Below are 22664 nucleotides of genomic sequence, written 5' to 3'. Positions count from 1 at the left end.
TGAGGGATAGGAAACACAGAGTAATGGTTAATGGGTATTTTTCGGGCTGGAAGAAGGTTTGTAGTGGAGTTCCCCAGGTGTCGGCATTAGGACCCTTGCTCTTATAAGTATAAAATAAGGGATACCATTCTAAAGGGTGTGCAGGAGCAGAGAGACCTGGTTGTACACAGGCATAAGTCATTAAAGGTGGCAGGACAGGTAGAGAGAGCTGTTTTGAAAGCATGCAGTATTCTAGGCTTCATTAAAGGGGGCATAGAGTACAAGAGCAGGAGGTTATGATGAACTTGTATAAGACTGGCTAGACCTCAGGTGGAGTATTGTGTACAGTTCTGGGCGCCACACTATAGGAACGATGTGAACACATTGGAGAGAGTGCAGAAGAGATTTATGAAAATGGTTTCAGAGATGAGACACTTCAGTAATGAGGACAGATTGGAGAAGTTGGAGCTGTTTTCCTTGGAGAGGAGAAGGCTGAGAGGAGACTTGATAGAAGTTTTCAAAATCATAAGGAGCCTGGACACAGTAGATAGGGAGAAACTGTTCCCACTCATAAACAGATCGAGAACCAGAGGGCACAGTTTTAAAGTGTTTTGCAAAAGGAACAAATGTGAGGTGAGAAAAATACTTTTTCACACAGCGAGTAGTTAGGGTTTGGAATGCACTGCTTGGGAGTGTGGTGGAGGCAGGTTCAATTGAGGCATTCAAGAGGGTGTTGGATGTTTATCTAAATAGAAACAATGTGCAGAGTTACGGGGAAAAGGCAGGAGATTGGCACTAAGTTAAAGTGGTCAGACCATAAGATGTAGGAGCAGAAGTAAGCCATTCGGCACATTGAGTCTGCTCCGCCATTCAATGAGATCATGGCTGATTTGATAATCCTCAACTCCACTTTCCTGCCTTTTCCCAATAACCCTTGATTCCCTTTCTGATTAAAATCTGTCTATCTCCGCCTTGAATATACTTAACGACCCAGCTTCTACAGCCCTCTGCGGTAAGGAATCCCCCAGATTATCTACCCTCAGAGAAGAAATTCCTCCTCATCTCTGTTTTAAATGGGTGACCCCTTACTCTGAAATTATGCCCTCTGCTCCTAGACTCGCTCACAAGGGGAAACAACCTCTCAGGATCTACCCTGTTAAGCCCCCTAAGAATCTTATATGTTTCAATAAGGTCACATCTCGTTCTTCTAAACTCCAATGAGCACAGGCCCAACCTACTCAGCTTTCCCTTATAAGAAAATCCCTCCATACCTGGAATCAACCTAGTGAACCTTCCCTGGACTGCCCTCCAATGCCAGTATATCTTTCCTTAGTTAAGGTGACCAAAACAGTTCATAGTATTCTATGTGTGGTCTTACTAGTGCTTTAAATAGTTTTCGCAAGACTTCCCTATTTTTATACTCCATTCCCTTTGAAATAAAGGCCAACATTCCATTTGCCTTCCCTATTACCTGTTGAACTTGTATGTTAGCTTTTTGGGATTCATGCACAAGGACCCCCAAATCCCTCTCTGCTGCAGACTTCTGCAGTTTTTCTCCATTTAAATAATATTCAGCCCCTCTGTTCTTCCTGTCAGAGTGCATAACCTCACATTTTCCCACATTATATTCCATCTGCCACTTTTTTGCCCACTCACTTAACCTGTCTATATCCCTCTGCAGACTCCTTGTGTCATCTTCACCACTTGCCTTCCCACCTATTTTTGTATCATCTACAAATTTGGCAATAGTACATTCACTTCCTTCATCCAAGTTATTAATATATATTGTAAACAACTGAGGCCCCAGCACTGATCCCTGTGGCACACTCCACCAGTTACAGTTTGCCATCCTGAAAACGCCCCCCTTATCCCAACTCTGTCTTCTATTATTTAGCCAATCCTCTATCCATGCTAATTTACTACCCGCAACACCATGGACCTTATTAAGTACATGCGGTACCTTATCGAACACCTTTCGGAAATCCAAATATATTACATCCACTGGTTCCCCTTTATCCTGCTAGTTACCTCCTTAAAGAATTCTAATAAATTTGTCAGGCATGATTTCTCCTTCATGAAGCCATGCTGACTCTGCTTGATTATATTATGTATTTCTAAATGCTCTGCTATTACATCCTTTGTAAAAGACTCTTAACATTTTCCCAATGACAGACGTTAAACTAACTGGCCTATAGTTACCTGTTTTTTGTCTCCCTTTTTGAATAAGGATGTTACATTGGCAGTTTTCCAATCCTCTGGGACTTCTCCAGAATCTAAGAATTCTGGGAAGAATACTATCAGTGCATCCACTATCTCTGTAGCAAATTCCTTTAATATCCTAGGATGCAAGCCATCAGGTCCAGGGAACTTATTGGCCGTTAGCCCCATTAATTAGTTTCCCTAGTACTTCTTCTCTGGTGATAATGATTGTATTTATTTCCTCCCCCTCTTTTGCCCCTTGATTATTCAGTATTGAAATGGTATTAGTAACTTCCACTGTGAAGACTGAAGCAAAGTATTTATTCAACTCCTCTGCCATTTCCTGGTTCCCCATTATTTCCCTAGCCTCATCCTGTAAGGGGCCTATGTTCATTTTGGTCTCTCTCTTCCTTTTCATATATTTAAAGAAGCTCTTACTGTCTGTTTTTTTTATTATTCGCTAGTTTACCCTCAAAGTTTATTTCCTCCCTCTTTATTTTTTTGGTCTCAGAGAGCTGGTGCTGATACGACGGGCCGAATGGCCTCCTTCTACACCTTAATAATTATGTGATTTACAATAGTAACTACACATCAAAATGTATTTTGTTGGCAGTAAAACACTTTGAGAAGTCTGCTAGCCGTAAAAGATGCTACATAAATATGTCTTTTTTCTTTTATCAGAACTCTCAATGTTTGTCTGGACCAAATTCAATGACCCTTGATCACATGATCACATCTGTTAGAGACACCATATCTTCTCACCCCCCTGCTTACATGATGTCATTGCAAGAAGGATACCAAGAACTTACTCAGGAGCAAGTGGAACGTCTACAGATTGAACTAAACATTATCAAAGCAAATACAAGGAAGAAGAACATGGTAATGTTAGTTAGCTTCTTTCTGTATTGATAAAGATTCTTGTGCTATGCAATAAGTATTTAAGAACACTTTCTGAGTTGTTACCTACATGGGTATTCTTCCTGTCTGTGTTCTGCATTGGAATTAGTAAGGTTTAAGGAATGTGTGCTGTACAAGGTTTTAAAATTTAGTCAAGGGGTTAATGTTATTCAATTTTCTTTTCTCTTTGCGGCAGTTTTTTGTTTTACTGACCACAGGCTTGCAACCTACTCAAGTTTCTGTTAATGCTACTGTATTGGGGCTGCACGTCAATTTTTAAATTATGTGGGGCAGCTGCCTCTCCTTCGAATGCATGACTCAGACCAGAAAACTGAAAATGTGGGTACATCATGGATACAGATCCATGGGCAGAATTTTACATTCGGCAATTGGGGGCGGGCCCGACACGCTGGAACGTAGAATGACGCGCGATGATGTCAGGCATGCATCCTGACATCACCGCGCACCATTGCGATATTTCGGTAGGTGGGCGTGCTACGAGGACAGAGGTGCACCCGCCATTAATTAACGGGCCAGTTAAGGCTCTTGAGGCACCAATTGTCTTTGATTTTACGCAACCCGTGCGATTTTCAGGGATCGCACGGGTGCAACGGGCAGGAGGGTAGGCCACGTTTTCAAAAACCTCATCCATGGGTGGGATAAGAGAGGTAAATGGGCTCACTAATGCGAGTTGTTAGTACTTTAGATTATAACTTACTGCTGCTTGTGTGAACAGGACAACTTCATTTCGCTTCAGAGCTGCCTTGACAGAAATAACAGGCTTCTGTACAGCATTCTGGAGGAATCATAACACTTGGGGCCTTCCAGGTATCAGACAGCCTTCCCTCACCCTGGGAATGGGGATTGTGCTCTCCATTGGAGGCACCTCCTCTGAGGGGGAAGAGAGGACCAGAAGGGGGAGGAGGCCAGGTGTCCCTATTCAGCCTCCAGGGGAGGGAGGAAAGGCGCAGGCACAAGGGGCGCAGGGCCAACAGGAAGTCCAAAGCGGAAGGGGCCGCAGAAGATGCCACTATCCTGCTGCCAGGAGTTACAGGCAGTGATGCAGCTACCTCAATATGTCTAAGGTGCAATGCTGAAGGAGGCTCCACCTCTCAAGGGAGACTATGACCTCCATCTGTCAGATAATTGGCCCTGAGATCAGCTCCAACAGTTTGGGTGGACACCCAATGCCAGTGGCGCTGAAGGTCACAGTGGCCCACAACTTCTATGCCTCTGGCTCTTTCCAGGGGTCGGTGGGTGATCTTTGTGGAGTCTCCTAATCAGCTGTCCACAGTTGTGTCAAATAGGTGATAGACGCTCTGTTCAGGCGTGCATTGACTTTCATTCACTACTACACGGACGAGGCCAGCCAGGCAGAGAGAGCCAGAGGTTTTGCCCCAATTACTGGGCCCCCTGCATCCAGAGTGCAATCGGCTGCACACGTGGCCATCAAGGCGCCAGCGGGTCAGCTGGGTGCCTTTATCAACAGGAAGGGATTCCACTCCATGAACGTGCAGATAGTGTGTGACCATAGGATGCAGATTCTGCAAGTCTGTGCAAAGTACCCAGACAACTCCCATGATGCTTACATCCTGAGACACTTCCAGGTGCTGAGGCTCTTCAGTGCTCCAGCCCAGCTGGATGGATGACTGCTGGGCAACAAGGGCTATCCCATCAAAAGGTTGCTCATGACGCCTCTTGCCCATCCAAGAACAGAGGCTGAGCAGCGGTACAATAGGAGCCGTGCCTCCACAAGGGCGGTGGTAGAGAGAACCATCGGTCTTCTCAAGATGTGCTTCCGATGCCTGGACCATTCAGGGGGTGCACTCCAGTACCCTCCAGATCATGTGTCACTGGTAGTGGTTGCATGCTGCGCTCTCCACATTCTGGCGCTGTATAGGGGGGGACGCAGCTGCTCTGGCAGCGGACGATGAGCTTAGTAGTGAGGACAAGCACGCTCAGGAGATCACTGAGGGGATAGATGCTGACTTGGGCAACCTCCAGGGAGGCAGGGACACCTGGGAGGCTTTGATCCAACGCTCCTTCAGCTAGCCTACCAAAAATGGACCACCGCCACATACCAGGGCTGCAGGCTCCATACTTGATCCCTGACAGGAACATTTACTTGGTGAACAAGATGCACTATGTGTCATTTCCATAAAGTTCAATGACAAACAAGTCACTCATAACATCATGGGTTATCCTTCACCTGCAGAACTAATGAAGCATCCAGAGGCTTGTTGAACACAAACACATTTAATGGTGTGGTGCCTGGCATACATAAAACAAATTAAATGGGAAGGTGTTCTCCATCACACCTACTCATAATTTAAAAGTGGGGGAAAAAAATATCACCAGTGATACGCCAATGTTGTGCTTAAGGCGCTTTACGTTTTTGCTTGTGGGTGCTACATCTAGGTGCTCCCCCCTCGCTGGCACCGGCATTGGAGACAGCCTGTTCACACTGCTGTCCTGTTGGCCTTGATGACCTTGGGTGTCCTCCGGCCTGTGGAGCCTGTGCTGACCACGCCTGGGAGGGAGCTGCCAGTGGCTTGCCATTGCCAGTGGCCGCAGCCTCATCGGATGCCACGGTCACTGGCAGAGGGGTGGAGGAGCTGCTGCCCTCATCCGGAACGCCCTGAGAGGAGCCTGCAGAGACGACAAGCAGCTCGTGTGCCAACGTCAGGTAGCTTTGGACCAACCTTCTCAGCATTGATGGATGGGCACCTAGTTGGGATACTGGATGCCCAATCCATCTCCCACACTGAGGTCATTGCCAGTGTGAGGCGATGCAGGTCCGAGCGCATCCCCAGGAAGCCCGGATTGAGCTCCTGGAGGAGTCTCTCCATGAGAGTCACCACTCTCTCCATGGAGGAGGCTCCTCCAGAAGCTTGGCCATGAGGGTCATTGCATTGCTTGTGCTCCACGTGGACTCCTCCGCGACAGAGACCATGGCACGCGTTCCCTCATGTATCTCTGCCATATCCTCCCACAGACTCTGCTGGACTTGCAGCATCTGCTGCCTCAGGAACGACTCCAGAGGCACATCATCAGCCACCAACTGAGCATTGTCCTGTTCCCCAGCAGTCCTCTGACTGCCGAGGCCCTGGGCACTTTCTGCCTCCAATGCACCTCAAGCGAGTGTGAAGTGCCTTCACCGCTGCGCACCAAGATACTATGTGTCGTCTAATGCCCACCGAGGTGCTGCTAGGTGATTGACCTAGGCGCATGGCGCCTCTCCAGCTCCAGTGCCTCCTGCTCGTATCTGGATAAGATTAGAAGGTGGATCGGTCTTGTTGTGGGATGTCTTCTCCTGAAAGGAGAGTGGAGTATTGATCAGTCCACCCTGCATTGCCATTGCAGCCTGGCTAACCCCATGTGAGGAACACTTCGCAGGACTCAGACAATTCGTGACCCTGGAGCCGCAAGACACTCATTCCAAGTAGCCAAGGCTCAACCCCTTGCCTAGATGCTGCCTCATTAACATTTGCCACTCACTCACAATCTAAGAACTCTGAGGCCCAGGCGGCCACTCCTAACTGCTGTGCTGTGACCCATGCCAACACGGTACTCACACTTCCCAATTGCAGATCATCATTGAACTGCTTATGGCACTGCACCTATGTGCACCTCACCACATCATGGGATCTGACCCTGGATGCCATCTCCTCACAGGCATTTTTGGCGAGGCAGGGGGGACCTCCTCCTCCCATCCCTGGGGACAAGTACATCCTGGCATGCTGCCACCTCCTCCAGGAGGGCAGCGAGACACTTGTCGGAAAACTGTGGGGCCGACCTGCCCTCCCACCTGCCGTGTTCAGCACTGACATTCTCTACGACTGCGGCCCTCCGAGTCAGTGGCAGCCTTCGCATAGCTGCCACGGCCGCTTTTGAATCTGCCGCTGGGTCGCCATTGGATCCGGCAGACATTGAGCTCCCACCCCCGCCCGTCCCTTCTTGCAGATGCCGGAGTTGCGCGTTACGCTAGGTGGCCCTTAATTGGCCCATCCGCTTAAAATGGTGGTGTGGAGCTGATCGCAGGCGTTGGTTGGGTTCCTGACCACCTGCTCCCGCCGAGCCCGCCCAACTAATGTAAAACCCTGGCCCATATTTTTCCACTGCAAAGTGACACCATACAGCTCCATCAGCCACAATGTATTCTACTTCAATGTCATTAAAATGCACAGGAAAAAGTGAAGATGTACTGAAATGTCTTTTGATGATAATCTGTCCTGAGGGTTAATATTTCAACAGGGAAATCTTCACTGTTTGCCATTGTATACTTTAGATAAAATAAGATGGGGCTTTCTCATGCTGTGTTTTCCTTGTCTTTAAAACCTAAATTATTGAACTAGCAATCACTTATGCACAAGTGGCTGAATATTTTCATTTAAACATACTCATTATCGTCATACTTATATGATAAACCACCATTCAGATCTGCCAATTTTCTAGACTATTTCAGGAAATAAATAGGCTATTTGGCCCAAAACAAAAACAGAATTGCCTGGAAAAACTCAGCAGGTCTGGCAGCATCGGCAGAGAAGAAAAGAGTTGACGTTTCGAGTCCTCATGACCCTTCAACAGAACTGAGTAATATTAGGAGAGGGGTGAAATATGAGCTGGTTTAAGGTGGGGGGGTGGGGGGAGAGAAGTTGGGGGGGGTGGTTGTAGGGACAAGCAAGCAGTGATAGGAGCAGATAATCAAAAGATGTCACAGACAAAGGAACAAAGAGGTGTTGAAGGTGGTGATATTATCTAAACGAATGTGCTAATTAAGAATGGATGGCAGGACACTCAAGGTACAGCTCTAGTCGGGGTGGGGTGGAAAGACTAACAGGGCATTAAAGGTATAGATTTAAAAATAATGGAAATAGGTGGGAAAAGAAAAATCTATATAAATTATTGGAAAAAACAAAAGGGAGGGGGAAGAAATGAAAAGGGGGTGGGGATGGAGGAGGGAGTTCAAGATCTAAAGTTGTTGAATTCAATATTCAGTCCGGAAGGCTGTAAAGTGCCTAGTCGGAAGATGAGGTGCTGTTCCTCCAGTTTGCGTTGGGCTTCACTGGAACAATGCAGCAAGCCAAGGACAGACATGTGGGCAAGAGAGCAGGGTGGAGTGTTAAAATGGCAAGCGACAGGGAGGTTTGGGTCTTTCTTGCGGACAGACCGCAGGTGTTCTGCAAAGCGGTCGCCCAGTTTACGTTTGGTCTCTCCAATGTAGAGGAGACCGCATTGGGAGCAACAAATGCAGTAGACTAAGTTAGGGGAAATGCAAGTGAAATGCTGCTTCACTTGAAAGGAGTGTTTGGGCCCTTGGACGATGAGGAGAGAGGAAGTGAAGGGGCAGGTGTTGCATCTTTTGCGTGGGCATGGGGAGGTGCCATAGGTGGGAGTTGAGGAGTAGGGGTGATGGAGGAGTGGACCAGGGTGTCCCGGAGGGAACGATCCCTATGGAATGCCGCCAGGGGTGGTGAAGGGAAGATGTGTTTGGTGGTGGCATCATGCTGGAGTTGGCGGAAATGGCGGAGGATGATCCTTTGAATGCGGAGGCTGGTGGGGTGATAAGTGAGGACAAGGGGGACCCTATTATGTTTCTGGGAGGGAGGAGAAGGCGTGAGGGTGGATGCGCGGGAGATGGGCCGGATACGGTTGAAGGCCCTGTCAACGACCGTGGGTGGAAAACCTCGGTTAAGGAAGAAGGAGGACATATCAGAGGAACTGTTTTTGAAGGTAGCATCATCAGAACAGATGCGACGGAGGCGAAGGAACTGAGAGAATGGGATGGAGTCCTTACAGGAAGCGGGGTGTGAGGAGCTGTAGTCGAGGTAGCTGTGGGAGTCGGTAGGCTTGTAATGGATATTGGTGGACAGTCTATCATCAGAAATTGAGACAGAGAGGTCAAGGAAGGGATGGACCATGTGAAAATGATGGAGGGGTGGAGATTGGAAGCAAAATTAATAAATTTTTCCAGGTCCAAACGAGAGCATGAAGCTGCACCGAAGTAATCATCGATGTACCGGAGAAAGAGTTGTGGGAGGGGGCTGGAGTAGGACTGGAACAAGGAATGTTCCACATACCCCAAAAAGAGACAGGCATAGGCTATTTGGACCGTCGGGTCAGTTAGTGTTTTTTTGTCTGAGTCACCTACTCCAATCCCACTATCCTTTAATATTTCTCTTTTTCAAACAATTATAAAATTCACCTGTAGCAGAATGTATGGACTTTGCTTCCATCATGCATTTATCACAAATAATTCCATGTTCTAACTACCTTAAGTAACTTATTTCTGACGTTTTTAAGCTTTTTCTTAAATTTGTGCCTTGCAATCAGTTGAAGCTAGCCGTCATTATTTACTGAATCATGATCTTTCATTAATCTTGGAGACCTATTCAATCATTTGCTCAGCTCTGTGGAAGAATCCTAACTTCTCATATGTCTTCGCAACTGTTGGCCTCACCCCATAATGTACATGCATGAGAGATTATTTGTAAACAGTACACCTTGTGCATGCAATTTAAATGACTTCTCCACATGAGCAATGTGTTAATTACTAAGGATAGTATAACTAATTTTTATCAGCTATCCTTTTCTCTAAAACTAGAATTATTTTATTAAAATTGATGTCCTATTTCATTCACTATAAAGTAATTCTATATGGTTGCTATTAGATGCTGTCTATATAAGTGGTATTCTCCTTTTGTAGCATTTTACATGTGACATTAGGATAAGGTTAGATAACCCAGCAAAAATAATTACAGGAATGGCACTCCTTTAAAAGTATAGAATGTAGGTACTGGTGCATTGTTGTTATTTCTCATGTCATACAAAAACTCTTCTCAGCATAGTTCATTCTATTTTCTTGTAGTTAGTTCTAAATTCCACCTTGTGCTCACATCAGTTCAAGCCTCTTGACATTTTCTTAATGCCTGAAACAGTAATAAAAACTAGTAAATTTCCTGTGGTATTGCATATGAGAAGTCAAGACTAAGTGACCTCCAGATATTTAAAAGAGCTGGAGAGTTTTTTTTTAAAAGCAAAACACTGTGAATGCTGGAGATCTGAAATAATAAATAAGTGCTGGAAAAAATCAGCAGGTCTATCAGCATCTGTGGAGAGAGAAATAGAATTAACATTTCGAGTCCAAAATGACTCTGTTTTGGAACTCGGAATCCTGAGTTTTTTAAATTTGATCATAGAATGTGGGCATGTATTGCCTACTCTAATTGTCCTTGCGAAGGTGGTTGTGAGCCACCTTCTTGAGGCACTGAGTCCATGTGGTCTAATGACGACTCCTGCACTGTTGTTGGGCACAGATTTTGATCCAGTGATGATGGAGGAATAGTGATATATTTCAAAGTCAGGATGGTGTGTGATTTGGAGGGAAAGTTGCAAATGATATGTTCCCATTTGCCTGCTGCCCTTGTCCTTTTGTGCACTAGAGGTTGTGGGAAAAGGACATGCTAATATAATTCAGTTCCCATTTTAAAGTCGGTCCTTAATTTTGGGCCAGAACTTTTGGATTTTACTTACCTTAGACGGGAGCTGCATGTTTCTCGCAGTGGGTTCCCGAGGCCTTCAGTCTACAGCAGTGGTGTCGGGGAGGAGTGAAGCCACAGCCCCTTTTTTACGGTGCTAGCTGCTGTAAAGCAAGTTTAAAGGTTCCAGGCACTTTGAGAAGCCAGGAGAAGGTAAGCGGGTGGGGTAGGATGGGTCAGGGGTAGTCTGGGGGTCCAGTGGGGAGTCGTGGGGGAGGGTCAGTACTATAGTTACCCAGGAATTAGAAGTGATTTTAATCACTCTAAATGTGCCTGGGTAACTACTCAGGTCAGAGTCTGAACCATCCGAAGTCTCCAATTTAAATCGGAATATTGGATGGCTCCCAGTGCTGGGTAATTGCCATGCAGTCCTTGCGTGGGGACCTCTGGTGGGTCCCTCAGCATATCTTCTGGAGTACCTCCCAGGGAAAGCTCCACGGAGTTTGGAAGTTCTGGGCTTTTATGTAATATTTGATTTGATATTATCCATTTCTACATTAAAATATTGCCTGTGTACTTCTCTTCATTTTCTAAAATTATAAATATGAACATTGTCAGTTTCCATTATAAATGTAAGTTACATTTGCAAGTTTACAGCCTCAATCTCTGATTTTCAATTTTATTTCTGTGGGTCAGCTGTCTCTTGTTAACCACTGATACTGAATTATAGGGATAAGTTCAAAATGTTTGCACTGTCGCAGCTTATTTAAGCAGCTGGCTCAGCATCCTGCTTATCCTAGGCAGAACCATAAATCAAAAGGGTTATTCACCTATATAATGGTTAAAGCACTTTGAAACAAATTATTTTGTGTGAAGTGCAATTGAGATATTATAAAAGAATGCAAATTTCTTTACTGGTTGTCTAAGCTTATCCTTGTGTGGGAGATTTTATTCAAAAACATGAACACCCTTCAAGATAGTAAATAAGATAACACAACCCTCTGTCTTGCTGTATACCAAATATGACTGCAGTGAGAAGCAGGTTATTGTTTAATGAGGAAGATATTTGGAATTTAATACATGCTGTAAAAAGGAATATAAATTTTAAGTACCACAACTGATGCAAAATTAGTGTTCTTCCCTGACCTACAATATTGTAAAATATAAGTTTGACTTTTATCTTGCATGGAACATTGAAGGGGCTGATAATCTGATTACAGTTACCTTTATAGAACATTAATTACTATGTCATGACTTAATTATGATGATTAGCAGAGCAATATCCTGAATGGGTTCACTTATCTTGTGTATTTGATGACTCAAATGGATAATTACAGAATGAGAGAATTTCTGTAAATGAAACTTGGGGAAATGCTGTGGTTAAGTACCTGTCAGTCCTTGGCAATCTATCTTCCTGATTACTTATTTTCAATATCTATTCCAACAGGAGGTATCTTACAGAATACCACTTGTAAAGGATTATTTTGTAACCTTAATAAAATGTTTTTATTTTTGCAGTTTTCATTGTATTGTTCATGCTAATTTGCCATGTTACGTTTCTAATATTACAAATATACATTATGGATATAAGCTTTTAAAACATATGCATCAGCTGTGCATATTAAATACCAGTATTTCTCAAATTTTGTTTGATATGAATCTTTCTTTCCAGGAAGGTATTTCCCACAATCAGTCAGCACCCATGAACTCTTCACAATTTATTTGTCAATCCCACCTACTGACAGCACTGAAAAATACAAGACCCTCTATTAGTCAGCAAGAATGGCATAACTTCATAGAACTGTGAGTAGAAATTCTAAATTAAAGTTGAAAATAAATCTTAAGAACTACATTAGGTTTCACTGTACTACCAAATACATGGAATTACATGGTCCAACTACTGCATATTTATCTATAATTCAAATGAAAGCTTGTGTAATATTCCTTAGAATTAGCCAGCAAATAAATGTGTGGCCTTTACTGCATTTAAAACACTATTATTTCTACTATCAGGAGTGAACATCTAATATCCTGTAAGATCTTAAAATGGAGCACTGTTGAATTATGAACAAGTTTGGGCTATCTTAACCCAGAGAAAGCATTTTTATATTGGGTGGTATGGAATTTCCACTTTATTAGTCTTTGAGGAACTGTCAACAGCTTTAAGTTTGCACCATTTTTCTGCTAAGATAGAAGATGCTATAAAGCTGATTTTAAAATGTGCAAAATTGGCTTAGTTGTAGGAGGCAGAGGGTGATGACAGAAGGATGCTTTAGTGACTGGAAGCCAGTGTCCAGTGGCGTACCACAGGGATCTGTGCTCGGTCCCCTATTATTTGTCATTTATATAAACGGCATAGATGACTACGTGGGGGGTAGGGTTAGTAGGTTTGCAGATGACGCAAAGATTGGCCGGGTGGTTAACAGTGAGGTTGAGTGTCTTGGGCTACAGGAAGATATAGATGGGATGGTCAAATGGGCAGATAAGTGGCAGATGGAATTTAACCCTGAAAAGTGTGAGGTGATACACTTTGGAAGGAGTAATTTGACAAGGAAGTATTCAATGAATAGCATGACACTAGGAAGTTCTGAGGAACAAAGGGACCTTGGCGTGTGTGTCTGTAGATCTCTGAAGGCAGAGGGGCATGTTAGTGGGGTGGTGAAAAAGGCATATGGGACACTTGCCTTTATCAATCAAGGCATAGATTACAAAAATAGGGAGGTCATGTTGGAGTTGTATAGAACCTTAGTGAGGCCACAGCTGGAGTACTATGTGCAGTTCTGGTCGCCACATTATAGGAAGGATGTGATTGCACTGGAGGGGGTGCAGAGGAGATTCACCAGGATGTTGTCTGGGATGAAACATTTAAGTTATGAAGAGAGGTTGGATAGGCTTGGGTTGTTTTCGTTGGAGCAGAGAAGACTGAGGGGCGACCTGATTGAGGTGTACAAGATTGTGAGGGGCATGGACAGGGTGGATAGGGAGCAGCTGTTCCCCTTAGTTGAAGGGTCAGTCACAAGGGGGCATAAGTTCAAGGTGAGGGGCAGGAGGTTAAGGGGGGATGTGAGGAAAAACTTTTTTTACCCAGAGGGTGGTGACGGTCTGGAATGCGCTGCCTGGGAGGGTGGTGGAGGCAGGTTTCTTCACATCCTTCAAAAAGTACCTGGATGAGCACTTGGCGTGTCATAACATTAAAGGCAATGGGCCAAGTGCTGGTAAATGGGATTAGGTAGGTCAGGTGTTTCTCACGTGTCGGTGTAGACTCGATGGGCCAAAGGGCCTCTTCTGCACTGTGATTCTGTGAACTGAAGAAGTACCTTTCAAACAGGTCTAAGTTTACAAGCTTTCCTGAATTCAGCAGGCCACAAAATCAATTGTCAATATTTTGATCATTTTTTTGTTTCTGAATCTTACAATTTCACACAAATTATGAAAATTAAAAATGGGGATTACTTGAAAATAGACACAAAATGGTTAATTCTAAGTGATATTGGAGATTAATTAAAATCTACATTACAGTAATTTAAGTCAATGAAGGTTTCAGTAACTTTAATCACACAGAGCTATCCTATCACTCTTGCATCTCTACTTTTAGTTATGGAACTTGTTCAGCTTGAATATTCCAGTTTTATGTATCAGTCCTCAGTATGGCTTTAAGCATGCCTGTTCCACTGGTAATCCTTACACCTGCTACACTGAATGTTTTCAGTTGTTGCCCTTGACAAGTTTTGACCCTACACACTTCTAAGAAAGTTACCATTATGAGGTATTTTATCAACTTACTGTCACCCATCAGTACTTGTCAACAACAATTTGTATGCTGTTACAATCCTTGGCCAGACTCCCAAGTTTCTGGTAAGATCTGGTTAGGCACCAATAACATTTTGTTTAAAGTAGACAAAGGTTGAGATTCAAGACACTTGCTAATAGAATAAAGCCACAAGATTCTACTGGTTTTGAACAAACAAAAATAAACTTTATTTTACAAGGTCAGAAAGCTGAAACAATTTACAATATCTATCTTGTACTCTAACATTCAGGATTAATATGAGGTACATATGAATTAACAGACAAACTGTGGTCGAACACACCACACTACACAATAAATGGCAAAGCGACCAAAACAGAGTCCATGGATTTCTCAATAACCCACCCAGAATTCAGTAAACAATGAGTCGATCAATCTCACTGAAACTCTAACTCTGTCACGAGGGATTCCAGTCTTCACCTTCGAAGATCTCCCCTTGGAATTCTCTCAACAAGTCATCCAACTCAGAAGGCATCAACAACGGCCCATCTCACAGGGTTTCAGTCTCGCCTCCTAAGGTTCCATTCCCCTGGATTCCTGAGTATGCACTCAAGTACCAACTCACAAGCACAACTTCAGCTCTTGGCTGCACCAAGCAGAATACTACTGTTCCAAAGGGGTACCTTTGCCCCAACGGCCCACACCAAGGAGTCACCAGCTTTTGGTTGCCATTTTCACTTGAAGTCTGCTCCCCATAGCCCTTTTCTTGCTTGGAGCCCATTTCTTTGCTCCTCTCTTTTTTACTGAACTGGGACTTTATATCACCAAGGTTGGTTACAGTACTGTTTAGCCTCTGACAATTGTCAAAGAGAGAGGGCATAGGTGGCTCGGAATGTAGTTTGTGGTGGAGACCGAAGCTAATGGCTTTGTAGTCCCAGTACTTAGTTCAGGGAATTTGTGCTCATCCAGTATTGGATGTCTGACAAGCAGTCTCGTAATTTGAGAAGCAGTGGAGGGATCAAGAGAGATGGTGGTGAGGGAAAGGTGGATGTTGACAGCATGCAAGCAGACACTGACACTAAGTTACCCTGTAGTATTACCCAGCTGATGAGGATGGTGATGTCAATCATATCAAGAGTTGGCAACAGATCGAAAAAGATGAGAAAAGCTAGTTTACCTGCCACAGTGACATTACAGGATAGCATTTGCGACTTTGAGAGTTGTTTCAGTGTTGTGGCAAGGGTGGAAACCTGTTTGGAGGGAGTTAAACACAGTTCTGGGAAAGATGGGTCCAGATTTGAGAGAATAGCCTGTTCAAAGAGGTTGGAAATAGGGTGGTAGTTTGCAAGGACAGAGAAGTCAAGGATCATGTGTTTTGAGGAAATTGCTGGTAACGGTAGATTTGATTATGGCTAGTTAGTTGCTTCCCAGATGTCTCCGATGTATTTGTTAGTTTTGCTGCCATAGATTTGTAAACAATAAGGTAATCCAGGAAAGTTGAGTTGAGGCCAAGATCAGATCAGCCATGATCTTATTGAATGGCAGAACAGGCTTGAAGGCAGATGGCCTACTCTATGTTCTTCTGTTCTCTCTCCCACTAACTTGGAGGCTTCCCAGGGTTCTGTACTGTTTTGTTTATTCATAAGCAATTACCACTCAATTTATCAACTTGTATAATTTTTGAAAATTCTACAAAGGAAAGTTGTCTCTGAAAGCATGAGTAGCAGCAATTGTGTCTCCCTTCCAAAAATGGAAACTTAAGTAAGAGGAATTGTAGGCCAATTGGCAGAAGACTACTTGGAGTAAGTTATTATCATCACTGCTTGGGCAGTAATCTGGTGGAGCAGATTATCGGTTGCCTGCTTATTGGCGAACTCACCTAATTTCATTCCATTAAAATTAGTAAAATGAAACTGGGTTCTGTAGGTGAAATTGGATGAAATTATTAAACATCAAGTGCAGTCAGCACAGATTTCAAAAAGGCATTATTAAAAAAATCTCTACAAAGTTAATTAAAGAAGTAAAGAATAAAGGAAATGCAGTGGAAATGGTTTATATGGATTTTCAAAATACATGACATGCATTTAGAATTCAGCATTCTAACCTCTCCAAATTATTCCTGATTTTGGATTATTTCCACTGCTAATGTAATAAGACACATTACTATTAATTTCACTGCAACTCTTCAGAAACTCAGGTTACTCCTTATTACCCTTTACAGCTATGCAGCTGTAAATGCTGTTATAGGAAAGAGTACAGTATAGATTCACTGGGATTTTACTAAGATTGAAATTGGATTTTTTAAAATTAGAGTTGGAAAGATTACAGGTAAACCTAGAAGTACTTTAAAATTATGAAGGGTTTTGTAATTTAAAATAAATGATGCATCCCACACCTCACCCTCCCCCCCACCCCCCAAAGTCATCTGTGCTAATGTGAAGACACATTTAAGATAAACAGAAATAATTTGGGATGGTTAGAGAAAAATCTTCAGACGATGGTTAAAATATGGAATTCCCTGTTCACAAACTGTTGTTGAAGAAGAGTCCATCCATTGTTAAAATGGAATTAAATAGTTTCTTGAAAAAGAGAACTATTAAAGGTATGAAGATTGAGCAGGAGATTAGGGTTAGACTAATTGAGGAAGCTGTCGGTGCAGGATAGGAAAGCTGAATTTTCCATACTGTAACACCATGAGAATCTTTGCAGTATAATTGATTAATCGCATGTTGTCTTCAGTATGATGATGAAACACCCTTCTAATAATTCTCCAAAGACTGGGGTAGATTTCTACCTAGGCATAAAGCATTGCCTGTGCAGAGTGCCGCTGAATGGAAGACAATGGAAGTTATTTTTATTTAAAAAGAAAAAGTAATTTCCTTCAATATGTGAACATTAATGGTTCAGTTTTGCTTTTTGTCTTATAAGGTATGATGGCTTTCAGAAATCTAGAGACACCAAGAGGCAGAGTGGAGTCATTATTAAGGCTGGACAGAGAGTTACCTTGGCATAAGAGATTTCTTTTGACAACTCAAATATGTAAGATAAATTTGTTGCACTACTAGTACAATCTGACTTTTTTTTTATTCCAGGATATATAATGTTATCTGAAGTGGACTAGAAACAAAATCTTGAAGAATGTATTTTACAAATATGTCAATTATCCTTGAAACTGTGATCAACTTTAACTCTATTATGTTCATATCATAGCTACTTTACCCAATAAAAAAGTACATTTTTAAATCAATGTGCAGACAGTATTTATTGAGCTTTAAATTTAAATTTAATTTAAACTGTTTGTACTTGTTAAAAAATGTAATAAATGCAACTTTGTTGGTTGTCAAATAAATATTCACTAGAGCAAAATACCAATTTGAGCTCATAATCTTATACACAGCAGACTCCAGGGCTACATTGGCAGTAGTAAACGAGTAGGTTAACAGTATGCTAGCTACCTAAGGAGTAACATGTATACTAGCAAATGGAAAAGTGCTTCCCTACACAAAGCACTTGGATGAATTTTAACATTTACTTAACTTTAGAACATTAGTTAGTGTTTTGTTCATCCCTTTATAAACTGTTTAATTATGACCCAACAGTCAAGACTATTATTCCAAAAACAACTTCATTCACACGAGCCTAATATGAAAACTAGCTATGGAAAAATGTTGCTTTGTGGCATGGTCTCTTCTAAGTATGGAATTCTCTAAGCTTGGGGAATATTTTGCTGAGAAGTAACAGCTCTAAGGAATCTAAAAAATTCCCCTATAGTACTATGAGGTGTCTTTAAGTCACCAAGGTACTGAGCTGAGAACTTAATTCTGTATCTTCAGAGAAATTAGAACTGATCAGAAAATATGTAAAGTTTGACCCAATGACCCAAGAGATAACCGCATCTAAGTTTTTCTAATTTTATCAATATGGCAGTGAAGCTGAACTAAGCCCAAGTGGAAATTTTAAAGCAGTCCATGAGGGAATTTTTTCATATTTCAGATATGTATCATTATTTTACTCATTTGTCCTCTACAGATTGCCAACTGATTTTACTGTTGGCAGCCCTGGTCTGTCACCATTTCCTGATATTCTCTTCCATTCACTTCTCAATTCAATACAGCTTCAGCCTGTTCGTTCCTGGATAATTTCAACACTTCTATCTGGACATAGATTTTCAATGTCCGTTGGAATGAAAATTTGTTAGAATTTGTTTACAGCAAAATTCTGTAACATTTATAGAGTACAGTAGAAATAGGTTTAGCTGTATTTATTTAGTGTAATACAATAGCAATCCAGCTCGGCTTTTAATGGCAAGAACCACCAAGTATTTTGGGAATTTTAAGTGTTGATTTTCCACTTTTTACAAGGTTTGATTTTGCTGTAATTGCTTGGGTACAGCAGAACTTCTTGAGTCAGCCATGTGTCTTGCATTCAGGGATATGTTGGTACTGTCCAGCATCTAATTTATATTCATGACCCACAGTTGGACCTCCTTGTGATGTGAACTGGATATAGTGGCCTGGAGTTTCTGCTAGGTTGTGCTGGGTTTTTTTGCCCCAAGCACAATTTGCCTGAAATCTACAAAACCACAGCAAAAGATTACAAGCACAAATAATGTGAGATCTTTTGAGCTAGTTAATTAACATTGGCCTGGAAGATGGCCCCATCCACCAAACTAGCCATGCCCAGATCAAATTAAACACTTCTGGATTTCCTCTAATTGCACCTTTTTGCAGATCTTTGGACTCTTAAAATGAGTTATTTTAGGTGAAATTTACTTAAGAAACTAGTTCTATTTAAAGATTGTAGTCATTTTCAATGATTTTAAAATTAGGTTACCTGAGTGCTGGACTAGACACATTAAAAATGCTTGTGCTATGATAAATCCATTTTCAGCTGTACTAATGAAACCACAGTAGTTTACCACTTTCAAATATGGCAAGGAATTTTTTTTAGATGTAACAAAAAATAAGTTCTAAAAGGCTGCTTGATTACACTGATTCATGGGAACATTTTATGTTGGTAATATGCAAATGACTGAGCAGAAACATAAGCAAAAAGAACTTTAAAAATTATGGATTGCCAATTGTGCCCAGATAGAAACTCTACTCCAATGACTTTTGCAATTGCCCTCTAATATTTGGGAGCAGTCTGAGAAAGACTTGGGGAGGCAAGGCCAAATAAGAATTGCTTTGTTTTACTGACGTTAAATGCAGGAACAGACTAACAAATGTATTCAAATCTTAACTTGCTTAAACCAACTACGGAAATTCTTAAGAACAAGAATAATAAAAATGTACTATATAAAGAAGGCTGCAGTTTATATCGTGCCTTTCACAACCTTAGGACATCCCCCAAAGCACTTCATCCAATGAAGTACAGTATAGTCACTGTTGTACTGTAGGAAATATGACAGCCATTTTGCACACAAGCTCACCATAATGAAGTACATGTCTTGATAATTTGTTCTACTAATGTTGGTTAATGCTGTGGAATCTTACAGCCACCCGAGGAGGTTGACAGAGCCTCTGTTTAACATCTCATCTGAAAGAGAGAACCTCTGACTGTATGGCATTCCCTCAGTACTATGCACAAGTCTCAGCCTGGATTAATGTACTCAAGTCTCTGGAGTGGAACTTGAACTAACTCAGAGATCTACGAGAAGGCAAATCCTATTAGTAGGTTAGCTTTTCCAAGTCCATCTTCTGGATCTGGGTTTAACGTGAATGCGTTTACCCTTGATAAAATCGGTCTTCCTCTTCAGACCATGCTAACTGACTAATGGCTATATTTGTTTTCTTTGTTTATCCATCCAGTAGGGAAGCTATCCCTCTGTCTCTTTCCCCAATCAGCAATCCCATCCACAAGATGGTGGGTTCAAATAAAACATATTTTTTCAAAATAAGGGATATGCTGGCTAATGGGCCTGGAATGAGAAAACCTGCCACTTCTTATAGAATTCCTACAGCACAGAAGCAGGCCATTCAGCCCATTTTGTCTGTGCTGGTTCTCTATGCAAGAGCTACCCATTTGATAGGGAAGTCTGAGAAGCCATGTTGTTTTACAAAAGTCAAGACACTATCCATGCAGTACAAGGCTAACAAAACCACCTGGATGACCAGCATTTTTGAGGCATGGATCAGGAAAGTGGACAAAACATATCAGTGAAAGAAAAGGAAGATTGTCATCATTACAGACAACAGGCCTCAGGAACATCAAGCTGATGTTCTTGCCTCCCAACACCATGGCCAAGCTCCAGCTCAGTTTACCACTGGACAAGCCTGACCCCAGTGTGGAACCCAGCTCGATAGATCCTAACTTTTATTCGTTTATCGTGGAGAGAGGCTACTGAACAGAGTCACAGGAGTCAGCTAATGAAGTTTTAACAAAAGAATAAAACATTTATTAAACAAGAAAAGATGAACTATATTACAATACTCCTTCACCCACAACTATACCTTTACAGAAATATACAGATTTGTAAGGTTAACACAAGTTACAAAGGCTATCTTATATTATAATGTTCACAGTAAGTACAGCCCATGTAAACCAATTAACAACCTGTGGTCAGACACAACGTATTCTGAAACCAAGTGACATGCCACCCCAGTCAGATGCTATGGATTTCTCCCCAACTCCACCCCCACCCCCCGATGCTTGTTACACCATGACCCAACCAGCTTCACTGAACTCCATCTTTCACACGAGGGTTTCCAATCTCCACTTTCCAAGAACTCACCTTGGAATCTTCTCCAAAACCGAGTTTCTCTTGGATGCCTTCTGCAAGGGTTCACCTCCAGGGTTTCGAACACTCCTTCCGATGTTTCTCTCCCCTGGGTCACCACATGCATTCAAGCTTTCTTCCACGCACTCTCACCAACTCAGCAATCTCAACAATACACCACTGCTTCACATGCCTATAGCAAAGAGTTACAGACCTTCAGTTGCCTCTTTGGACCTTCTGACTTCTCACAAGCCTTTATATCACTTTGACTCTGCTTCCTGCAGCTTGGACTTCACTTAATAGGACCTTTTCCAGGTTCCTGTCCTTCCTTTGACTAGCAGGTCTACTTGGGACTGTCTCCTGTTCCACTCCCCTGGATTCTTGGGGACTTTCTTCTTTAGCTTGAGACTGGCTATTTTGGCCCTTTTGCTCCAGTCTCTCCCTGGCAGGTACTTTCAACCAACTTTAGCTTGGAACTAGCTATCTGCTAGGCTGCTTCTGCCTAGCAGCTGTCTTCAATACTGAACTCAAAAACTGCTGTTCTAGTTTCTTGTGTGCCTGGCTGTGGGAGGGACCTGCCTCTCTGGACCCCTATTGCTAGGCAACAGCCCAGTTTCTCTACTTCTCTTAGTCGTAAACTCTCTTTAGAAAAGCAGGCACCTTTTAAAGTGAAATTAAAACTCAACTTGTATTAACACAGATACAGAAATACAAATCAAACTTAAACAAAGCTAATACTCATTCCTAATGCCCACAAATACCAATATAACTTTCTTAAACTATCTCTCTTTCCTAACACAGCCAATGGATCAGGGGTTGAATAGGAACCTGAAAACCCACGACTGCTGGCAATTGATCTTTAAGGTCATCGAGGCCATCAATAAGGAGTACAATCCAACTGTTCTAGAGACCTTGCTCATGATGAAGGTGACAGACGATGGTGACGGAAGCTACAATTGCCAACTGTTTCCACCGTGCTGGGTTCAAGCAGTCTATGACTGCACAAGACATCGAAGACAGGAACAGCCACCTGATGATGAGGGACTACTCACTTGCCTATGGGAGGCTGGCATGGAAATTCCAGTGGAGCAACTATGGAAACTTACACGGTGATATATGATGCAGTACATTCTCCAGCCAAGCAACCCAATAACCCTGAAGAGTTTAACGAATGCCCACCTTCTTGCCTGCCTGTTTCCCTAGCCAATGCCACAAAGGCCGTTAATTGCTCCAGGATTTCACACTGTAGCATGAAAACACTGAAAACATGTTTGATTGCATTGATGACTTGTGAATTGTATCACACATGCCTGAAGACAACATACTAAGCAGAGAAAGATTAGAGTTTTTCCGAACCTAACTCCCACCACTTTTCAATGCAAAGCCTTTTACAAGGTCAGGCCATTGTAAGGTGTGAATAAAAGCTTTTTCATACATTTGCTGCTTTACTGTGTTTTGATTTGGTATTTAAATCGGTTGTTTTGACGTAGATCACATTTATAGGTATATCAGGTTACATAGAGAAGCATTCATGTGGGAACAGGGCCTCCTCAGCTATCATGAAGCTCAGCTTAGTACAAATTTGTTGGCAGTTCAATTTCTGGTAATGGTAATCCCAGGATGTTGATAGTGGGGGATTCAGTGA

General features: G+C 42.5%; 1 protein-coding gene across 3 annotated transcripts in view; it reads left to right on the top strand.

Annotated features, from left to right (window-relative positions):
• pex1 (peroxisomal biogenesis factor 1) overlaps positions 1-22454 on the top strand; it is an 88663-nt gene extending 66209 nt beyond the window's left edge. For 2 of the 3 annotated variants that reach the window (XM_078538914.1, XM_078538912.1), the window contains exons 22-24: positions 2860-3057; positions 12226-12356; positions 17230-17663. In XM_078538914.1, coding sequence (XP_078395040.1) covers positions 2860-3057; positions 12226-12356; positions 17230-17314 — 414 coding nt within the window. In that variant the 3' untranslated portion in view covers positions 17315-17663. Of the gene's footprint in view, positions 1-2859; positions 3058-12225; positions 12357-17229; positions 17664-21820 lie in introns of those variants that run through there. The other variant, XM_078538913.1, reaches the window with a different exon arrangement.
• Positions 22455-22664: the final 210 nt, after the last annotated feature.

This window comes from Cetorhinus maximus, chromosome 3, assembly GCF_964194155.1.
Source record: "Cetorhinus maximus chromosome 3, sCetMax3.hap1.1, whole genome shotgun sequence".
Lineage (NCBI taxonomy): Eukaryota > Metazoa > Chordata > Chondrichthyes > Lamniformes > Cetorhinidae > Cetorhinus > Cetorhinus maximus.
The sequence above is the reverse complement of the archived record's forward strand: the minus strand, read 5'-3'. Positions and strand labels throughout refer to the sequence as shown.